Raw genomic sequence first — 23,764 nt, 5'->3', positions numbered from 1 at the left:
CTATTGTCTGTCCTGGAAGACAATAGATAACCAGAAATTTGGAGGATATACAATCTCATCTCCCACCACCAAAATAGCAACAATCCACTAACCTATCTGAGCTTTGAAATACTGACAGAGAGGGTGCAATTGAACTAGGAATCTTGTACAACAAAAAAAAGGAACAGAAAATAGTTCCAGTTGTCCTGCATCCTTACCAAAACATGGTATGATCATTCTCTTTAATTTTAGCCATCCTAATACGTATGCAATTGTATCTTATAAAGGTTATCCTTTGCATTCCTTTAATGGCTAATAATATTGAGCATTTTTTCCTATGCTTATTTGTCATTGATATTTATTTTTTGATGATTTCAAATCTGTCAAATATTTGCTTATTTTTAAGTGGGTTCTTTGTTTTATTGGATTCTTTCTTGCCTTTTTAATTGAATTTTTATTATTGAATTTTGAAAGTTCTTTATATATTCTGGATGCAAGTCCTTTATTAGGTAGGTAATTTGCAAGCATTTTCTCCCAGTCAGTGGCTTTCCTTTTAATTCTCTTAACATTGTCTTTCAAAAAGTGAAAGTTCTTCATCTTGATGAAGACTAGTTTACCATTTTTTTAAAATTCATGTATCATTATTTTGGTATCATATCTAAAATCCTTTGCTATTCCAGGTTGTCAAATTTATAGGCATAAGGTAGTTCATAATAGTCTCCTATTATCCTTTTAAATCTGTAGAATCTGTAATGATGTCATGTTTTTCATTCTTGACATTGATAATTTGTGTTTTCTATCTTTTTTTTTCTAATCTGCTAGAGCTTTATAGATTGCATTGATTTCCTAAAAAAAAAAACCCCTCTATATAATGCTGTCACTGAAGCTACACCAAACAATTTCTTATAGGCAGTCAATCCAGGTTATATCTACTCATGCTTTCATCCATTCAGTAGACATCTACTGAGAATTTACTAGGTGCATTGAGAATACATTAGGAAAATGACCCTATACCTTTATAGAATCTACATTCTTGTGAGAGAGGCAGACAGTAAACAAGATAAATAATTAAAACACAGATGTTGTGATATGTGGTAAGATGAAAAAAAAGCAGGGAATGTTAGAGATTAGGATTTTACCTTTAAATAGTAGCCAGGTAAGGCCTCAATGAGAAGGTGAAGACCTGAAGAAACTGGGGGTGTGTACTCAGATACCAGGGGCAGAGTTTCCAGGCAGAGGGTAGAAGTGCAAAAGCGCCAGCACACTTGGTACATAAAGGAAGAACAAGGAGGTCAGTGTGGCTGCAGAAAAAGGATTGAGTGGGGTTGGGTTCCAATACAGGGTGGATACGGAGAACCAATACAAAGTCAGGTTGTGCTGGGCCTTCCTTATAGGCCATGGTAAGGACTCTGCTTTTGTTTTGAGGCCGGGAGCCTTTGTAGGGTCTTGAGATGAGAGGTGATACAATCTAACTAACATTTTAAAAGTATTACTTTGCTATGTGGTAAGAATAGTCTTTCTTGGATGGTGGTGATTGCAAAGAGGCACGGAAGCAGGATCGAAACTATAGCAATAATCTAGACGAAAAGTCCTGGGCTAGGATGGGAGCATAACACCGGGATTTTTTTTTTCTTGAGTAACTAGAAGATTGGAGTGCCATTAACTGAGATGGGGAACAAAAGAGAAGCAGTTTGGGAGAAAACATCATATTGTTGAATGTTTTCCCTCAGTTTTCACCTGATTTCAGGTTATTCTGCTTAGTCTGTATCCTCAAAGCTGTTGAAAATGAAGATAAATATTCGACTTATTTAAAATAAAGAGAATCAAATTAGTATTAACTGTAATGGTCCTTAGAGATTGCTTTAAAAGCAAGAAAATAGAAGACCAGAGAGGAAAACTGATGCTTTTCTCTGAGTTGAATTGGTGGTAAACATTGGAGTGACCCAGTTGGCTCAGTGCCACAGTAACATCAATGAGTGAATTTACTCATGGATTTTATTACTACTCTGGGCTTCAGCGAAGAAATGAAGATTATAGACTCAGCCAACTCTTTGGCCTTTCCTGCTTTGACCTGGCCACAATCTATATGGGAATAAATTTAGCACCAGCTATGGAAATATCTGAGGAACAATAGCTGTTTGTTAAATTTGATCTTTATCATAAGAAAGTTCCTCTTAACAGGACCAGAAACTAATTTCCTTTAAATAACTTATTTTAAGGTAATAGCATCTTGGAGTGAAAATGAGTCAACAGTTCAGGGTTATAAGAAGCTATTTAACATTGGGCAAGTTACTTTGGGCCTCAATTTTCTCATATAGAAGGTAACTATATAATTTTTTTAAATAATTTATATATATTCCCTCTTATAGAAAAATTTAAGGCAGATACGTGAAAAGTAAGAAAGTTGAAAGAGACAATTTCTAAGTGCTGTTCTGATACTTTCAGTCTGTGATCCTACTATTATTGCCTTGGTAGGTGAAGTGAAAGTGATGCAGAAATGTATCCCATACATTCAGACATTTAAGTAACTTACATTCACTAAGTGACTGATGGCAATAATAATCATAGAATAGGATGCTTAGAGAGACTGTGACCCTTGGGCAGGATTCTCAATTATAAACGTTCTAGCAGAGCAATATAATGCAGTTAATAAAAAATGGTTTGAGTTATAACTATAGAAACTGAAGCTCATTATTACCATAAAAGAAGAATTGTAAGTTAAGAATAACTTCTCTGTAGAATCGTAGACCCTTATTTTTTGTTCACGTGATACCAAAGCCTCCAGAAGTTAGTCAGCTAGGTTTGCTTTGTGTTGTATCAAAGCAATTACTTTACTGGTTTCACTGAGTTTGTTTTTTCCTTTTCCCCTTACTTTAGAGAAGTCATATAACTTTTATAGCTCAAGTTGTCTTGAAAGTCCCATTTTAACTAGAAGCTCATTGACCATGCCTCTAAAAGTTGAATATAGCTGAAAATGGAGATAGACACATTCCATCCTTGGCTCAGCATAACTAGTAGCTTTACATCTAGTACGGCTAGTTTCACTACGTAACTTCCAGTGTAATTCAGTGTTTTGTTCTTGTGAAATTGTTTTTTAAAGATACAGACAAAAGAAGAGATGAAGTGAAGACTTGGCTGATAACCTACATCTAGAGGACTTATGGAATAAGTAGGAAAAGGGCGAGCCCCTCTCCTCTCTGAGGTGATTTGCCTTGACCTACTCCTACAGAATAACTGTAGTATTGTCACGAGCAGCAGAAGGCTGGCCAGATGCCTTGCCAGATGTCTGGCCAGATGCTGCAGCTCTGGTGAGCCCCGTGTTTCCTAGGACTCCAGGCGATCCACCACTGCTTAACCTACAGGGGCCCTTGTCAACTGTCAGGGAAGCTGGAGCCAGACAGTGAACCACAGACTCTGCTCTTCTTGTCATATCATAGGAGCCTTCCCCCAATAGTGTAACAGTGGCAATATTTCCTTTTCCTTATTCTTCCAGGTTTGTGCTAAGTACTTAATTTTTCCAAACTGATCTATATTATTTAGGGCATATAAAGATGGAAAAGCTATACCAATAAAGTTGAGGACGTTTAACCCAAAAGCTAGGTGGTGGTGTAGTGGTCACTTGTTGGAGTTCAGGGGGAGATAGTACTAATTCAAAATGGGCACACAGAGGTTTCCAAAGTTATCAGTGATCTAATTCTTAGAGGACAGATGGGGGGCAGGGTTGGTAAATGGTGTTAATTTTATTATTAAACTTAAATCGTAGCTCTTTTCAGCATGTATGTTTCACAGTAATAAAAATAAGATTTAAAAAATGAGATACAATATCTGCAAAGCTAAGTTTACAATCTTGCTTTACTATTTGTTACTAGTATGAACTCAAGGAGTGTTCTATAGATCATAACTAGTTCTAGGTACTGTAGAGAATTCATAAACATTTTCTTAATGTACTCAGTCTTAGCTTTTTTTTTCAGCTGTATTAAAAATATAACAACAACAGAAACAACACTTTTCCCTATGCATACCATTTCTGATCCCTACTGATCACCGAACATTTCTTCATGTGTAAAGTGGAAGTAACAAAGCCAACTTTACCAACTGCAGTGAAAATTAAATAAAATAACATCTATAAAGTGACTGACACATAATAAACCCCAGTAGTTGTCAGTTCTCATCCTCCCAGTTCTAGTCAAATTAATATAAAATATATGTTCATAAGTGTTTTTCCAATAATTGTATTTATATTATTTTGTTTTTTGTTGAGAGATAATTGACATAACATTGTATTAATTTTAGCTGTACAACTTAATGATTTTACATTCGTATGTATTGCAAAATAATCACCACAATAAGTTTAGTTAACATCCATCACCACATATAGTTACAGATATTTTTTTCTTGTGATGATATTTTTTTTGCGGTACGTGGGCCTCTCACTGTTGTGGCCTGTCCCGTTGAGGAGCACAGGCTCCGGATGCACAGGCTCAGTGGCCATGGCTCACGGGCCCAGCCACTCCGCGGCATGTGGGATCTTCCCGGACCGGGGCACTGAACCTGTGTCCCCTGCATGGGCAGGCAGACTCTCAACCACTGCGCCACCAGGGAAGCCCGATGATGACTCTCAAGATCCACTCCCTTAGCAACTTTCAATTATCTTATAAGTGGTAGTTTGTACCTTTGGCGCCCTTCACCCATTTTGACCCCACTCCCTACCCGCTGCCTCTGGCAACCACCCATCTGTTCTCTGTGTCTATGAGTTCAGGTTTTTTGTTGTTTTGTTGTGCTTTGTTTAGATGCCACATATAAGTGAGATTGTACAGTGTTTTTTTTTTTTCTCTGTCTGACTTATTTTACTTAGCATAATGCCCTTGGTGCCCACCCATGTTTTTGCAAATAGCAGGGTTTCCTTTTTTTTTTAACAGCTGAATAATGTTTCATTGTATATATATACATCACATTTTATTTATCCATTCATCCATCTATGGATACTAAAGTTGTTCCCATGTCTTGGCTGTTGTAAATAATGTTGCAATGAACATGGGGGGACGCAGATATCTTTTTGAAATAGTGATTTCATTTTCTTTGAATACATACCCAAATGGGATTACTGAATCATATGGTAGTTCTATTTTTAATTTTTTGAGGAACTTCCATACTGTTTTCCATAGCAGCTGCACCAATTTCCATTCCTACCAACATTGCACATGTGTTTTAATTTTATTTATATAAATTTTATAAAATTTTATTTATAAAGCTAGAAAAATTATGGTAACTATATAGTGAACTTACAACTTTACTTGACACAATTGGCATGCTCAAAATCAAACTCTAGCAAGTTGCCATGTTTCATTCTCACTGAGGGTGGACAAGTATATTTGAATTTATTACAAGTAAAAATTATTTTAAAATACAGTAGAATAGTAATAAAAATTAAGACTATTTATTGAGCACTTATTATTATCAAGTAGTAAATGCTTTACATTATCTTTACCTCAATGAGAATAATAAGTACAAACTACATAAGATTGTTAAGCTTCCTTAAGACTTGCAGAGCACTTAGTATTATGCAAGGGCTATAACTGATATTTCCAAATAAAATACATACATTATTATAATCCTCCCACAAATCCTGTGAAATAGGGTCATTATTATCCTTATTTTGGAGGAAGCCAGGGAGTCAAAAAATGGGCACATCAGAACCTGAATCCATGTTGGGTTACTCAAGCATTTGTGCTTTAAACCACTGTGAATCTGAAGCATTTGATGAAAATTTACTAATTTGGTCACAGGATGAGGAAAAAAATGTGTAGCTTTACAAAGTCTGATGTTGCTATACTAGGAATGGTATAAAGGACAAAGTTATATAGATTAGTTTTGAAAGTCATTGAGGCAACATTTACTATTTATGATGATTTCTAACACTTTGCCCTATATTTCAAAGGAACCAGCCTATTTAAAAGAGAGCATTGTGGATTATTGGAAGATCTTAGCTGTATCAAGTGAGTATATAAAAATTGGTTGATTTAGCCTTGTGACCATTCTAATATTCAGACATAAAATTATTTTATCCCACAGATTCACGAGCTAAAACCTGATGTGTTGTTAATTAGATTACATCCTTCTGGGTAGGAGAAATCCTAAATGAATACACTGTCATTTTGTAGGAAGTGAAGCAGATGTGGTTACACCTACAGAGTAGTCTGTCTACCTTCCCCTCAACTGCCTGAATGATGCAGGGACATTATGAAGAGTCACCCTTACTTGGTAAATAAAGGATACACTTTTCAAAATTTGACTCTCTGACAGCACAGGAAGCTTGTGTAGTATGGTTGTTATACATTTGATCATTGATGATAAATGATATTCTAATTGTATAGTAAAACATAAGTTCTTGATATGGAATAAAATGGGTTGGGAAACTCCTAAAAATGTGACAAAACAGAATGCTCTCCATTAATTTTTCTTTTCATCCTTTTTTCTTTCTATTACTTATTCATTCACTTGTAAATTCATAGACATTTTGTGCCTGGCTTGTGCTTGGCACTAGAAATTGAAGACGGATTTGGGTTTTAAGAGCACATGTAAGGGGGACTTCCCTGGCAGCCCAGTGGTTAAGACTTCACCTTCCAATGCAGGGGGTGAGGGTTCGATCCCTGGTTGGGGAACTAAGATCCCATATGCCTCACAGCCAAAAAACCAAAACGTAAAACAGAAGCAATATTGTACGAATTCAATAAAGACTTTAAAAATGGTCCACATCAAAAAAATCTTAAAAAAAAAAAAAGAGCTCATGTATACGAGAAGGGTAAGGGAAATACACAATCAAGGGATGAAGATAAAAGAATAGAACATAGTTTAAGAACAGTGTGAGCAAGAATGAAGTACAGAATATTTTAAAGATTAAACAAAAAAAACCTCAGGCAATGAAAATGGCTTGTTAGCCATGTTTACATACAGAGCAAGGAGAAAAACAAGGAACGGTCAATCTGTTATTGTAGGCACATGGTACAAATTTAAGAGATTGCATTGGGGAAAGGAAAGCCATTTAATGACTGCTTACCTTCCACCTTGTTTATTAAACAGAACATCTTCAAACTGGAAAGCTTTGAACAATTATAGTTAAGAAGGGTTTGAAGTCCATAAGAGATGAGGCGTCGAACTGCCTTAAGCTGAATGTCATGAGTCACCAATTTCATAGTAACCCTGCAAAGTAACTACTATTCCCCACCCCCCATCCACCCATTTAATAGCTAAGGAATCTGATGCTCAGAGAGATGATATAGCTAGTAAATGACAGAGTCCAGATTCCCAACAAAGTTCTTCTTTCTTCAAAGCAATGTTCTTCCCAGTATTTGGCATAGCTCCCCAGAGTTGCCTCAAGTCCCGATCCCTAAAGACTCAGTTCTCAGGAACCATAAATTTGTTCTTAATTTTCCTAAACTTGTGAACTTGAATTATGTAAGATCCAAATGCCTCAGAACAAAACCCCTTGAGCTGGAGACCCAATAGTTGAGTTCTGAAGCTTGAATCTCCTAAAATGGAATCCTTAGCTGGTTGGGAGTTACCTAAATTTTCACCTTTCTGCCCTAAGGTATAAATGCTATGTGTTGAACTGAGGTCAACAATGGAACCCAGACCTCAGCTTCTAAACCCTGAGCCCTCAATTTTCAGTTAACCTGAGCCGGGAATAAGAAGTCCCTTGGGGAGGGAACTCCTGTACATTCCCACCATAATGGACATCTTTCCATTTTCTCTAGACTACTGACTTATACAAACAAGTATGGTTCTCTTTGCCTGGAGTGTTTTTCTCCTCTTCCATCCCTTCTGCTAACTTTTCCTTCTTTCTTACAAGAAGGGAAATGTCTTCAGAAGGCTTTCCCTGACCAACAGGTTGAGTTGAAAACTCCTTGTTATTCATTTATATGGCACATCATACCTTTTCTTTAATAACATGCATCACCCTCTAATCTTCTGTTTACTTTTCTCTTTTTTCTGCCATGCCTTAAGTGTCTTTCCTTGCTGTGTCCCCCATGTGCCTAGCATAGTGCCTGGAAGTGCAAATATTTGAACTGATGAGTGAGTGATCTGTTAAGATCCTGATGGTGGATGTGAGGTGCGATAGTGGTATCTAAAATTGTGCTGAATCAGCAGCAAAGAAAGGCATTCCATAATTTTGTTTTCTAAATAAATTAAACTATGTGCTGCATCCTTTAGTCATCTTTCTCTATAGTTGTACTCTCTTATACATTCCAGGTGCATATAGACTTAAACCCACATTATGAGTGGTTGGATCTAGCCCTGGAGGTAGAGATTGAGAGCATGTTCCAGATCTATTATTGCAGTCTAGCACTGTTATCTCCAGCAGTCAGCAGCTTCAGCCTGTGCTGAACACACAATCTAAACAATTCTGAATGTTTCTATATCACATTACCCACTTTCTCATCCTCAGAATCAGAGTTGTTCCTCCTAAGCCTAAATTGGATGGATGATTCTTAGTTAAAGGCTCATTTTTTAAAATAATGGACTGCCTGAAATTGAATGTGGGTATCTTTCCTGACAGATAGATTATAGAGGGAAAATTAAGCTCAGAAAGGTGAGAACTGATGATGCATCAGTGACTCATAATAAAAGATTAAACACATCATTTTCTCTATGCATATGTTTTCGTCAGTGATTTCTGAAGGATATAATCATGGCAAAGTCAAATTCACCTAGAGAGTATGTGTTGGGTGTTGTTGGCTTCGCTCTCACGGTCCACTCTCCACCCTTTGCACACTCTCCTCTGCCTGGCAGGTTGGCATCAATGCAGACTGTGTAGACGGTATCAGTGGGCTCCTTTGTCCCCAGCCCTTGGGTTGGGTACAGCCCATGGGAGAGCCCCTCCATCATATCAGAGGGCAGGAGAGTGAGGTCAGGGTATCAATTCCACTGGCTCTCTCCTGGTGGGTTGGCTGTTACCCTCAACCAAAGGTCAGAAATGCTGTCAAGTGGCCCTTGCCTTACAGTTACCCTGTTTAACTGCTTGTAACTTCTTCTTCCTTTTGCCCCTTCAGGCTGAAGCCTACACTGTCCTAGACCGGGTACTGTAGGGCACCATGCTGGATTTCACAAACTTCTGCCAACACATTCCTAGAGTCTCTTCATTAAAGTTGTCAGATTGCCTAATTTAGGTATTTTGTCTTTTTTCTGCCTGGAATCTGTCTTATACAGAAGTTATTGTTGAACAGGATAATATGCTTGTATAATACACAGGACTATGATGGCTGTTGACAATAGAAGCAAAAGGTTTAAACCTGTTTCTTTGATGAGATAATTGGGGTATATCTTGCTTGTATTAGACATAAACTTTTTTATATTTCCAAGAGTACTCTGTCAAAATAGATCAAAATAAATGCATGTGCCCAGAGATCTACAAAAGAGCATTTCAAAGAAGGATGACATGACACATGAAATAAACCACAAGCTGAAGGCTGAAAAGAAACAATGACATTTCAGACTTAGTTGTTTTACAAAAAGTAAAGTTTCCATAACTGTTCCATTATTTACTCATGTTTTCATTTTCTCATATAATTTGGTTTCTACTTTGTACAAGTGAGATTCCAACTGGTGATAAAAATAAACAAACAAAAATATATAACATGCACAAGACATTTTTCAGTCACACTTTTGCTGGTTCCCAACTGAAAGCGACAGACAGTTCAGGTTTCTATCATTTTGCTTCTCAAAGTAATAAGGCAGTGTTGTGATGTAGTGTGACTGATCAAATAGAACGTTAGTATTTGATGAAATGAGGGGAGTCCATGGGGAAAATCGAAGCTAACTGAATCGAAATAAAGAACTGTTACTTTGAAAAATATCTGGAGGTTAAAGGGATTTGGTAATGCATTGTGAAGATGGGTGTGAAGGTGGGTGGTTATGCTCTATGCGCAGTGTCAAGGATAGACAGAGCAATAGAGGTGAGAGAATATTAGTTTTACCTTTAAGGACAAGAAAATCTCCACTTTTGGATCAAAGACAAGTCACAAGGATGCCATTTAAAAAATATGCCTTTCAATTTTCTTCATTCGCTATTGAGCTTGATGCTTATTTGAAATGAATGCAAACTATTATATGTACTCCAGGACACATTGTGGTTAAACCTTCATGTTGTGTTCCTTTTTTTTTTTTTTTTGTAGGGTTGTATGTCGTGGTGATTTGCTATTGGCTTAATAGAGGGCAAACAGGCTTTGATTTTTTTTTTTTTTTGCGGTATGTGGGCCTCTCACTGTTGTGGCCTTTCCCGTTGCAGAGCACAGGCTCCGGACGCGCAGGCTCAGAGGCCATGGCTCACGGGCCCAGCCGCTCGGTGGCATGTGGGATTTTCCTGGACCGGGGCATGAACCCGTGTCCCTTGCATTGGCAGGCGGACTCTCAACCACTGTGCCACCAGGGAAGCCCAGTCTTTGATTTTTATTCCTTTGACAAGAGGGACTCATGCATTTGAAGTTATGTACAGAGCACTTGCAGTGTGCCTTTCTACTAAGTGCTGGGAATCCAGTGGTGAATAAGACAAAGTAGTCCTTGCTCTCGTGGGAAAAAGGAAAACCACTCTGATTGTGTACTGCTCCCTCAACCCCAGAGGAAGGACCAGGAATGTGTGGCTAGAGATTAAGTAGAGTAAAAACAATCTCATTGTTATAAAATTAGAATAAAATTACTTTTATCATTTATCCTCCTAAAGTAGTATGCAAAATTGCTAGTTGTGTTTGTTGTTAATCTCTAAATATCTACGTCTAATTTTTCCCATGGATAATTGTGCATGTAATTTTTCCCATGGATAATTGTGCATGTAATAAAATATACATTCTAGAATTTTCTTAATTTTCACCTTCCTAGGATACATCTAAAAGTCTACTCCTGTGGCTCTTCCATGCTGCCTGGAATAGTTACATGCCATTTATGTTTCAACACTTCTGCTTTAGTAGAATTGTGCTTTATTTAAATATTTCAAGGATTTTTGAAGCAAAAAATAAAAGTGAAGCTAGATACTTAATATAGAGCTTAGTTTGTATAGGAGCAGTTCTATTTGATAAAAGTGCATCATATTTGAACAGGATGTAGAGGAAATTACTGCACATGCTCTGGCCTCAAGCACACAGTCCATTTGACTCAAAAGCTAATTCACATTGCTGGCACTTTCAGTAGAGATGGATTATTCCACCTCTCACTATCTGGGGCAACAGGCACTATTCTGCCAGCAAAAAGAATAAGGAAAATGAGGTATGTAAAAACTTGTTTTCATGACCTAATCAATATTTGAGTACCATGGGGGCAGTGGCTAGATACATTCTTCCTAGAACTGGTATTTATGTACTGTGATAAAGCAAATTACAAAAATACAGTCATGAATATGTAGGTTACTGAACATTCAGCCATGCTAAATATAACTAAAAGGATGAAGAAAACAATCTTAATAAATATTTTTCTTAAATAGAAGAGCCCACTTTGCAAAAGTGTGCCCTTTAACTGGAACGAAAATGTGTCTTTTGTTGACATAGTGCTTTGGGCTATTGTTCCTCTTTCTAGTAGACAATTTTTCTAGGTTACACTTGCAATTAATGTACAATTCTATAATATAGCCTTATAAAATCCATTCTATAATCTGGCAACATCTAGTATCTTTCTTGAAAGGCTTCAAATGTTTGTCATTTAAAAAGCTGTTTTACACATTTTGCTTTTGCGTTTCAACAAGGATTAAGCAGCACCACTTATGACAAAATACTATACATGAAGCCTTTTGTTTCTTCTTTAGACTGCAGTTGGGAATGATAAGGAGACAGTAATGGATGCATTTTGTCAACGTGCAAGCACTTTCCCTTTATCTCACTACCCATGCAAGGAGTACTGCCTTCATTGTACATTTAAGAGTTTTCTTCCTAAAACAATCTTAAACACCTCTGTAAACATTCTTTATCTGGCTTTCTCATTGACAGAGTGCTAAAGAGATGATGATGATCCAGGCCTTTTAATAAAAACATATCTGAAATTTATGTAACTGCAAATGATTAAAATTTGTGATAGAGACAGGAAAAGATTTGAAACTGAAGAAAACATTTTCCCTGGAAATGTCTTTCCTGTTCTTCAAAAGGATGGAAGTTATAGGTATGAAAGCATAATAGTTTAGAAGGAAATAGGATATATCCTTAGGATTAGTACCTTGCCAGTATAGAACTTGCCATTATTCAAATTAATAACATTAAAATCATAAATCATTATTTTAAAAGTTTAGAATTAAAAAATGTCACAACTCAGTCTTATTCTACCTCAATGTAAATTTAGAGGTGTTATATGAACAAATAAAACTTTGGAAACTAGGTTAAAAATTGAGATATGAGGGGCTTCCTTGGTGGCGCAGTGGTTGAGAGTCCGCCTGCTGATGCAGGGGACACGGGTTCGTGCCCCAGTCCGGGAGGATCCCTCATGCCGCGGAGCGGCTGGGCCCATGAGCCATGGCCACTGAGCCTGCGCGTCCGGAACCTGTGCTCCACAACTGGAGAGGCCACAACAGTGAGAGGCCCGTGTACCAAAAAAAAAAAAAAAAAAAAAAAAAAACAACAAAAAAAAATTGAAATATGAGTAAAGTTGCTAATCATATTTTTCTTTCTATAAAAAGACAAAAACCACTTATATCAATTACCATCACAGTCCTTGGCTTTTCGTGGGTTTTCTAATTGAATGACAGCTGAAAAATTATAAAGTCAGTGTCCTTCTTCTTCATATAAACACATATTCCTATGGCTGTAAAAATGATGAAATCCAAATTTAAGTGCTTTCCACATTCATAATTTCAATTGACCCTAGAAGTAATCCTGTAAATTAGGCTGGTATAATTATTTCTCTCAATCTTATGGGGGAAAAAAGAACAAAAAAGAGGCTTGATCCTTCGTCTTTTGGTACTTGGCATTATTTTGTGTCCTCTTTTTTTAGTTACACAAAAACCTTTCTTGTGCTACCAGTACTTTCATCTCACTTTTATAAATCCCCTGATCCTAGCTCTTTTCTCCTTAATTTTACAGGTTTTCATTTTCAAAGCATTAACCATGTTCAACAGATACGTCCCCTCTCTCTAATCTTTGAACTTCCTCTTGTCTACAACAGAAACTATGGAAAGTAATTTATACAGAAGACAAGAGAGGAAGTGAAAGGCTAACGAGGTTATTAGAAGTCAGAAAAGTGACTGAAAAAGGGAAGAAGGTTCAGAATTTCAGAAGGAAATGATGGATGGTTGCTCATGCAACAAATCTTGGTGACTTCTTATCTCTTTCACTTCATCCATCCTGTTAACTCAGAAATAATGCTGCTCTTCTAGAAACTCGCTTCTATGTCAAGAGTCACCTTTTGCCAAAATCAACATTAGACGCTGGCTGATTCTTGTAGGAGAAAATTACATTCTCTTTGTAAAGACATTAGAAATAATATTTATTTTTTTAAATGGAAAAGAATATCTCCTAAGGATCACTAGTTATTTGAGGAAAAACTTTCTTTTTTTTTTTTGCAATACACGGGCCTCTCACTGTTGTGGCCTCTCCCGTTGCAGAGCACAGGCTCCGGACGCGCAGGCTCAGAGGCCATGGCTCACGGGCTCAGCCGCTCCACGGCAGGTGGGATCTTCCCAGACTGGGGCATGAACCCGTGTCCCCTGCATCGGCAGGCGGACTCTCAACCACTGCGCCACCAGGGAAGCCCTGAGGAATAACTTTAATATAAAGTATTAAACAAACATAAAAATATAAAATATAAAAACAAACATAAGAAAAGTGACTTAGGAATAAATTCTCTGAAGTGTTCTGATCTGTGTTAGAGTTTTTATCACTGATGTCCCCAGAATTAGATAAGATACTGTGTCTTTGAAAGCAGAAAAGATCTTATAAACAGAAACATTTGAAGAATAAAAGATGTTCTTAAAAATTAAAAATGTAATAGCAGAAAAAAATTTTCAAAAGATATTAGAGGATAAAGTTGAAGAAATATTTCAGAGTACAATGCAAAAAGATAAACCATTGGAAAATAGAAGAGAAAAGATAAAAAAGTAAAAGGATATTCCAGAATGTCCAACATCCAAAACAAAGGAGTTCCAGAAACAAGGAACACTGTAAGCAAGAATCAAAACTATCAGAGAAATAAATCAAAAATATTCTTCAGAAAAGAAGGACATGTTTTTCCACATTAAAAGTTTTACTGAGTGCCTAGAACTATAGAGGAAAAGAGATTCCCTTCAATAACAAAGATCATGTAACTGTAGGGCACCAGAGAGAAAGAGAATTTCTAGAATCATACTCCTTGATAACAACTAACAAAAACTAGAATCTAACAGAACCAGACTTTCAAAATTATTGTCATCCTAGAATTCTCTACCCAGCCCAGCTACCAATTAAGTTTGGAGGTAAGACAAAGTCATTTTTAGACATGCAACATTTCAAGAAATTTATTTCCTATGCCTGCTTTCTCAGTCAGCTCCTGGAGGATGTACTCCATCCTCCAGGGAGTAAACTAAAAAAGAGGAAGATCTGGGATACAGACAGTAAGGAACCCAACACAAGAGCAAAGCAAACAGAATCCTTGGAATGATGCTAAAAGGAAGATTCAAAGACAACAAATATTCACCAACTGGTGATAGCAACTGGTCCAGATGAGCAGATCAGAAGGTGACAGGGAGATTCTTCAAGAAGCTAAAATTGAAAAAAAACACATAGTATGTTGAATGTATTAAAAGAAGATTTATACTGAAGGAGATTAATTTTGTTGAATTTCATAAATATGTAGAACATTAAGCATATGAATACAGAAAGATGATTTTTAAAGACTGGGTTGCAGGACACAGGGAAGCTGTACCAGAAAAGACACCACAGTATAGTATATACTACTTGTCATAGCTATAGCTAGCACCTGCACTGTCATAATGTAAATAGCTACCTAACAAAAGTTATGATATAACTATACTGGAATGATAAGGGACCATGAAGCGTGTGTGTGTGTGTGTGTGTGTGTGTGTGTGTGTGTGTATGTGTGTGTGTATGAGAGAGAGAGAGAGAAGGATGTGAAGGTAAGGTGGGAGATTGTGAAAGTGAGCTAAATACTCAACTTTCATAATGGGAAGTCTGTAGATAATACCAAATCTGAAAAAGCAAGAAATAGCAATGTTATGAAGTTATATGGATGTAAGGATTTAAATTATAAAATAACTAGCTAAAATAGTTGAAATGTATTTCCTCTGGGGATCAGGATATGGAGAAGGTGAAGAATAAGGGACTGCTGTTTTTTGTAACAAGCTTTTAGAGTCTGTAAACATGCACATGCATAACTTGGGTACAATTTAAAATGGAATCGGAAACAAAACAATAGCTATAGAAAGCAAAATAGATATATAAATCATTCTCTTATTACTTAATAAAAGCTATGGACACATTATCTAAAGATCTATCTTAAAAATTACTAGTATTATAGCATATGTTTGGCTATGGCCCTTAATGTCATTTTTTAAAAATTTACGTAGTTGTCAGTAAAACATCAGCCTGGTTAGTTTTGAAGAGGCCATGGCTGGCTAAAGGGTTCACTGCTGAACGAAAGTCTATGAAAAAGTTTTGTGAATATGGCAGCAGACTCTTGAAGCTCCTTGGAGAGCCACAATCTATTTCTGAGTTGCTGACATTTTGCTAACTTCTTTGGGCATCACACTGCCATTGTCAACATTGCCTGGAGCTTTGGTATAAAGATGGATAAGGGTTAGTATGGAAAGAAAATTAGTTTCTCTTAGCCTGGCCACATCGGAGGGGAAGATGGCTTATGGGGTCTTTGGATCTATTTAAATTCTCTTTATATGGGGAAGTTTGTGACAGTCTTTGAAGAGGGATGGCTTTTAGAACATTTATAAAGAGAAGAAGCATCTATGACATTAATCATCAATCACACCTTTCTTCTTCTTTTCAGGCTCCCCTTTAACCTGGCTCTTCTGTATTCTGCAGGAACTTGTCCTTTTTGGGTTTCCAGTTAGTGATAGTGACAAAGCTTCAGCCCTTCAAACTCAAAAACACCTTAAGACATAAAGTTATGAATCACTAGGGAAAAAAATCCTCATTGTAGCATTTCGATCAGAGGAGGAATCACTGTTTCTTATCACAGAACGAAAGCTGACATTGAAGGCTGGCCTCCTCTTTGACCACGGTCTCCATCACAGACTCATTCCTTCCCACTTACCACCTGGATCACAACTTTCTCAAGTTACCAGTGATTTTTAGAACAATGCCTACCAGAGTCCAATCCATTAATTGTCCTTGTTAATGAAACCTACGCTGTGGCAGTTGATCCCTCTGCTGGAGAAAGCTCTCTACCTATACCTGACCTCATCACACTCTCCCCAAACACACTGTCACCTGACTCCTGCTATCCTTCCATTTTCAGCATGTCACTTTCTCCCAGAAGGTAGGTTAGATGCCCCTGCTATAAGTTTATCATGACAATTAAACAGCTGATAACAAGGTAATGTGCTAATTGCCCATTTCTCCCTTTGAACTACAAGATTTTTAAGGACAAAAAGGTTTCTTTTTTTTTTACCATTGCTTTTTTCCAGACCTTATATAATGCCTGGCCCTGGCATAGGAGGGACTCAATAAATATATGTTGACTTGAATGGATTTGCTATTTTCCTACTTATTTTTTATATTTTTACACTCTATGTCATAACGGTGACATTTTGGGTCTTTCTTATATCTATAATATCTGCGATTGAAAAACACACATTAATCTCTGTGTGCATGGCACAGAGAGACTATGGGAATTGCCAGAATCTCCACCCCAAATTAAAATGTCAAAATCTGCAAAGTGCTTGGCTTTCTAAAAAGAGGACTTCTTGGAATCCATTAACAAATAAATGCATCTTCATTTGTATTATAGCTGGTCTAGAGATGATGAGACAACATCTAATATACTTGAGGATTGCATTAGATGAATGGTAGGTCATTTTACACACTAAGATGCTCTTAATATGATTTGTTCACAATCTTTCTATTTTATTACAGCCGGGGCACCGACAATAGACTGACCCACCGGCGGCAGACAGTTCTCCGTGAGAAGGGGAGAAGGTTAGCTAACCGAGGACCAGCATACATGTTTAATGATCACTCAACAAACCTGTCTATTGAGGAGGAACGCTTTTTAGATGCAGCTGAATATGGCAACATCCCAGTGGTAAGGAAGATGTTAGAAGAATGCCTCTCACTCAATGTTAACTGTGTGGATTACATGGGCCAGAATGCCCTGCAGCTGGCGGTGGCCAATGAACATCTGGAAATTACAGAACTTCTTCTCAAGAAAGAAAATCTGTCTCGTGTTGGGGATGCCTTACTTTTAGCTATTAGTAAAGGTTATGTTCGGATTGTGGAAGCCATTCTCAGTCATCCAGCTTTTGCTGAAGGCAAGCGGTTAGCAACCAGCCCCAGTCAGTCTGAACTCCAGCAAGATGATTTTTATGCCTATGATGAAGACGGAACACGGTTCTCCCATGATGTGACTCCAATCGTTCTGGCCGCCCACTGCCAGGAATATGAAATTGTGCACACCCTCTTGCGGAAGGGTGCTCGGATTGAACGGCCTCATGACTATTTCTGCAAGTGCAGTGAATGCAACCAGAAACAGAAGCATGACTCCTTCAGCCATTCCAGATCTAGAATTAATGCCTACAAAGGCCTGGCAAGCCCAGCTTACCTGTCATTGTCTAGTGAAGATCCAGTCATGACAGCTTTAGAGCTTAGCAATGAGCTGGCAGTGCTGGCCAACATTGAGAAAGAGTTCAAGGTAGGTCTTTAAGAGTCGAAGTCAAGGTATATTTACAAGCTTCCACTAGGTACTCACACCCTGTTAGGTATCGTAGACAGTAGGCAATTTTACATGTTTTTTTTGCCAACAAGATCATTATTATATAGAGTAAAAGTTGTGATCACTGCCATTTGGAGATGATCTACTATACACTAGACATTTTGCATTTATTATGTCTAATTCTTATCACAACCTTGAGAAGATCTTAGTTCCTTTTCAGATGCAGAAATGGAGGCATAGAAAGGTTAAGTAAGGCCCAAGATCTACAACTGGTAAAATGACAGAGCTGGGATCAGAATCCATGGATGCTGATCTCTAAAACCCAGATTCTGTCTCCTGTAAAACACTGTTTCTATATTCAGAGCATGGTGATAGCTGCTGTTGAGGTCAGAAAGATGAATATGATAAAGGAAGTCGTAGTTTGACTTGAGAGACAGATGCATGCATGCATAAATATGGTATAAAGAGAAATGAAACTACTAGGTAGGGCTATAAGCTGTGTGCTGTAGCGGTTCAGAGAAAGCAGTATTTAATTCACATTAGGTGTCGGGGAAGTTACATGTAAAATGGTGTTTCAGCTGTATATGGCAGAATGAGTAGCATTTTGGAAGGCAGAGAATGAGGGAGAAGATATTTTAGGCCAAGGTAACATCCAAAACAAAAGCTTGTAGATACGGAAGAAGTAGTCGCTTCTAGGGAAGTTTGAGCAGTCTCTGAATAAAAGGTAAGTGGAGAGATACCGTATCAGATGCTGCCATTTTCCCCATGGTTTGTGCTACATCTGGAAAGGGTAAAAGTTCAGATTCCTAGTCTAAGGTCACACACCTACACACATACACCTTTAAATTCCCTCCACAGGTTATCTGACCTGTCTTACAGTGTTCATCACGTTCTGCTGTACATTACTGTTATTTAGGGTGAGGTTTTCTCCATTACTCAGCTATACACTGCTTGGAATCAGGCCTGATTCATCAAATACAGTATTACACAAAGATAAATATTGGTTTTATTTTCTCTGTTCTCTATGCTATGAGAAAGCATGTCTCTACATTCCACACTTTGGGGGTCTCTCCTGTGCAGTTTCTTGGTGCCTCTGTCATTGAAGGAACACTGTTAAACCCAGCATGGTATGTCATGTGTCCATCTATCCTTGGGTCCTATCCATCCAGGCAGGGAGGGGGAGGTAAATGGTGACTGGAACCTTTCAATGGCCCCCAGGGTGGAGGATGCTGCTTTTCCTTTAGCTACCTGGCAGCTGAGGGTACAGGACAAGCAAATGATCGCTTACAATCCTGTCTCAGTCTTTCCTACTTCTCACTTTACTCCCATGACTCAGTGAGTCAGAGAGCTATGCAATCTTCAATTAGAGAAGTTTCTTCAAAATCTGATTAATATTATTTTAAAATTTGTATTTAATTTTTTTGAAATTTCACTGCTTAGGTTTCAACATCTCTGTTTCTGCAATTGTATCTTTGTTTACACACTTCTCTAGACCACAGAAGAATATTACATTCTTAATTCATTCGTTCACTTGCTTACATCTTTTGAGCCCATGTTTGTACCAAATATTGTACTGGGGAGAGTTGAGAAGGGAGGATGGAGATGTAGCACGAACACAAAGATAATTCAGTCAGTAATCCTGCCCTCAATTAGTTTGTAATCTAATAGGAGAGGAAAGACCTGTGTGTAGGAACTATAATATAAGGCATGACCTTGTAGAGTGAGGGGGCGGGCAGGTGGGCCAAAGGTGAGAAGAATTACATCTAACCAGAATGTGAATTTTTCACTGTCCCTAAATGCATTGCATAATGTAAGAGCCCCTTTAGGATTAAGAGGATTTAAGTATCTGGATGTTCCTTTATTTGTTCACCACACATTGTTTCTGCGCAGGTGGTGCAAGGTACATGGATCAGGCACTTTCCCTCCATTCATACTTTCTCTGTGTAGTTCCACTCTCTTTAGCAGCTACCTAGAGCCTCTACTCAGGCTTACTGTCTGCTTAATGCCTTGCCTCTGTGAAGGTTTGAAGGCAAAGAAAAAACAAATCTCTCTGAAAACACATATCTCTTTAATAATATTTTATCCCTAATATCTTTTAAAAATTCTTCACAAATATTACATTAGTTTACTGTTAAAAGAGGATAGCAGTTCAGAAAAATGTTTTTAAAAGTATATCCTAGAGCTCGACAATCAGCAGTTTTTCTAATTAGAAATTTGACTCCAAAAGTTCTTGTATTACACAAGGAGAAAGGCCAGTTCTTGACTTTTTTAAAAAAGTCTTTGGCAAATACAAAATAAAAAAGCACAAGGTTTTCTTTCTCACCAGACAGAACACTCTAAAACAAATATTTCATTCTCCAGCCTAGTTGGGTCCACAGAGGCAAGAACAGCCTCATACGAGGATGAGCTGCCATTGCCTTTGTGTGTAAACTCAGGGAAAACACATCCTCCATCCACCACCATCCATGGTGTTGTGATGCTAAACCTGTTCCCAGCAGCCCAGCCTCAGTTTACAACAGGATGGGACCTGACAGGGCTAAAGAGATTGGTGTCTCTGGTGAGATTTCTTGCTAAGTCTGCTGCTCTACTCTTCAAAAGTAACTTCTCTTTTCTTACTTTAAAAGGATACAGTTGATCCTTGAACAAAATGGGTTTGAAGAGTGCGGGTTCACTTATATGTGGATTATTTTCACTAAATATAGACTACAGTACTACACAATCCCAGGTTGGTTGAATCCATGAATGTGGAACTGTGGATACCGAGGGTCCACTGGAGAGTTACATGCAGGTTTTCAACTGCGCAGAGGTTGGGTGCTCCTAACCTCTGCTTTATTCAGAGTATATGGTCATGTTAGAAAATAATAATATAAAAATGAAGAAAAGTTTAAAAATCATTTCTATTTTGCCACCAAGAAATAAACACTGATACTGCAAACACGCCAGCACATATCCTTCTATTTGTATTTTTAGTAGTCAAGTCCCTTAGAGTCTCAGGGAACAAAGATTGCAGAGTCTGGACCACCTGAGGCCTGGGATGCCTCACAGGGACCTGAGAGATTGTACTGGCCACAGGCAATCCTTTCTGCTCATGGTCTTCAAATTCTTTTGCTTCTTCTTCACCTGAAAGACATTTGAAAAATTCTGTGCTCATGTGCACATTTTAAAATTGGCATCTAAATATTTTTATTTTTAAGTTTAAATATTTTTAAAAGATATAATTTCTGCATAGTGTAAATATTGACATTTAAAAATAGAACTCTTAGTGCTCCTTCAGATGTATCTAGGGGCCTTTAAGTGCTGTGATTTTATGTATAACATCACCTATTTTAAAAATAAGTAAACAACCTCCTTTTTAACATTCAGAATAGCTACATCTTTCCTTTTCTCCTTGAGCTTGTATTTCCAGTCCAATTTCCTCCACAAATATGATTCCTGATGTAATAGCTTTTTATTGTGTAAAGTCCTTTATAGATCACCCAATTACATATATATTATATATATATGATATATATTATATAACACATATTAGCAGTATATTTGATCAAAACTACATAAGTTGAACATAATTTTTCAAAATAACAAATATGTACAAATTTTGAAAAGTAAATTTTAAATATATGACACAGTTCTTATTGGAAATGAATTTTTAATGGGATTAATCATGTCCATACTTTTGTTGTATATTTAGTGAAAGAAAAAGTTATAGCCTGCTAAAATAACTTGATTTGTCAGCTATCATATTATTTTAGTTTTTGTTAATAGAATATATAAATTAATAAAATTAAATATAAATTATTTTATGTAATAAAATTAAAAGAGCTGACTGTAGTTGGAATAACTATTTCTTGATGTGATTTGATAACTGCCTTACTGAATTATCCACAATGAATCTGAAAAAAATCACATAAAAGTTTTATCCATGTGTTTTAGCCAATATCCTATGAAAATTTTGAGTCCTGGAAACCATTCCAAATCACATTAAAAGGAATCATCCTCCCAACGTTTGCTGCCTTGCCCATTTGAGATGTCTTTCTTTTAAGCTAATAATACATCCAAAAGCTGAGTATTAATAATTTAAAAGAATCACATTTAAGTACATGAAGTGATTTTTGTATTCAGTATTTCCTACTGATACCTTCTTTGCCATCCTCTTATTCAAGAAGGATGCATTCTTTGACAGTTGTTGAAGAATGAAGAGGCAAAGTACATTAAGCAAAAATTATCATTGTTCCTATCACTACACTGCACCACACATCTAAATTTAGAACATCCCAACATGAACCAGCATGTTGTATTTCTATCATTAAACTTCATCTTCAACAGGAATGTGTATTAGGGCAGGAAAATACAGGAAGCCCCTCAGGTCTATGGTACCTGGGTTAATTATTAAAGGGGAATTCTCCATTGTTTGCTACATGGGTGAGTGAGAGTGGGGAATTATTTTGTAAAGGGGTGAAAGATCTATTTTCAAGGAAATCAGTTTTAGGAAAGTTGAAGATCTGGAAATGTATTCCCTTAAAACTATCAGTGTTCTCTGGCCGCTTGGAAAGTCTTCACATATCTCTGTTTGGGGCTTCCCTGGTGGCACAGTGGTTGAGAGTCCGCCTGCCAATGCAGGCGACACGGGTTCGTGCCCCGGTCCGGGAAGATCCCACATGCCGCGGAGCGGCTGGGCCCGTAAGCCATGGCCACTGAGCCTGTGCGTCCGGAGCCTGTGCTCCGCAACAGGAGAGGCCACAACAGTGAGGGGCCTGCGTACCGCAAAAAAACAAACAAACAAAAAAAACATATCTCTGTTTGAAGGCAACTAATCTATTTTATGAGAGTTAGAGAATGAGAACTTTCACAAAGATTTTGTAAACTCCAATATATAGCTTCTCTAAGCTCCTCCTAAATTCTCCTTTTCCATAATTAACCCATAGTTCTTTAACAAAAGAGGCCAGAGTAGTTGCTACTGAATTCCTCAGGCAATTGTAGTCTTGCACCTTGAATCTTCTAAACCGAACAAATTGCACTCATTACCCATATCATCAGGTCTGGAGCTGGCTCTGTGTGGGGGTGACAACCAGACCACAGCAGAGAAATCTAACAATTAGATGGAACCACAGGAATAAGAAGAAAACCCATAGGTCTGAGGGATTTCAGGTCTTTAAAGTGAATGGGGGAGAAACCAGATTTAAAAGTTTTCACCCATTCAAGTTTAATTTTTATACTGAATTTTTTTTAAAATAAATTTATTTGTTTATTTATTTTTGGCTGTGTTGGGTCTTCATTGCTGTGCACGGGCTTCCTCTAGTTGCAGCGAGCAGGGGCTACTCTTTGTTGTGGTGCGCGGGCTTCTCATTGCAGTGGCTTCTTTTGTAGAGCACGGGCTCTAGGCGTGCGGGCTTCAGTAGTTGTGGCTCGTGGGTTCAGTAGTTGTGGCTCACGGGCTCTAGAGTGCAGGCAAGTGGTTGTGGCGCACGGACTTAGTTGCTCCGCGGCATGTGGGATCTTCCCGAGACAGGGCTTGAACCCATGTCCCCTGCATTGGCAGGCGGATTCTCAACCCTTGCGCCACCAGGGGAGTCCTATATTGAATTTTTATAAATAAGTTTTTGCTTTGGTAGCAAGAGACCTCAGCCACCTTAAACTTAAAACTTGGGCTAAACCTAATTTTGGCAACAAACACCAAATCGATTAAAAAAACACACAGAATTTTGACTGTTTTTGATCCTGGTGAAGCAGAGCATAACTCCTGGTTTTTCTCCTTGACTCAAGACTAAGAATTATCATAAAGACAAGGAGATCAGTACCAGGGGTGCTTTTTCAGCAAATTCATTCTCCCAAATTCAGAACTTCCTTTTAGTATATCAATATGTACCTATGACTTATGTCTCTAAACCCTTTTTTGAATATATTTATATTTTAGGTTGTTTGTGGTAATAAAAAGGATTTC

At 37.6% G+C, this 23,764-nt stretch overlaps 1 protein-coding gene across 3 annotated transcripts in view; it reads left to right on the top strand.

Moving 5' to 3' along the window:
- Positions 1–23,764, top strand: part of TRPC6 (transient receptor potential cation channel subfamily C member 6) — a 116,150-nt gene that overhangs the window by 49,681 nt on the left and 42,705 nt on the right. For all 3 annotated transcript variants that reach the window (XM_060160268.1, XM_060160269.1, XM_060160270.1), the window contains exon 2: positions 17,031–17,805. In XM_060160268.1, the coding sequence (XP_060016251.1) occupies positions 17,031–17,805 (775 nt within the window). The remainder of the gene's footprint in view (positions 1–17,030; positions 17,806–23,764) is intronic.

Source organism: Lagenorhynchus albirostris, chromosome 9 (genome assembly GCF_949774975.1).
Source record: "Lagenorhynchus albirostris chromosome 9, mLagAlb1.1, whole genome shotgun sequence".
NCBI classification, from domain to species: Eukaryota; Metazoa; Chordata; class Mammalia; order Artiodactyla; family Delphinidae; genus Lagenorhynchus; species Lagenorhynchus albirostris.
This window is presented reverse-complemented; position numbering and strand designations above follow the sequence as displayed.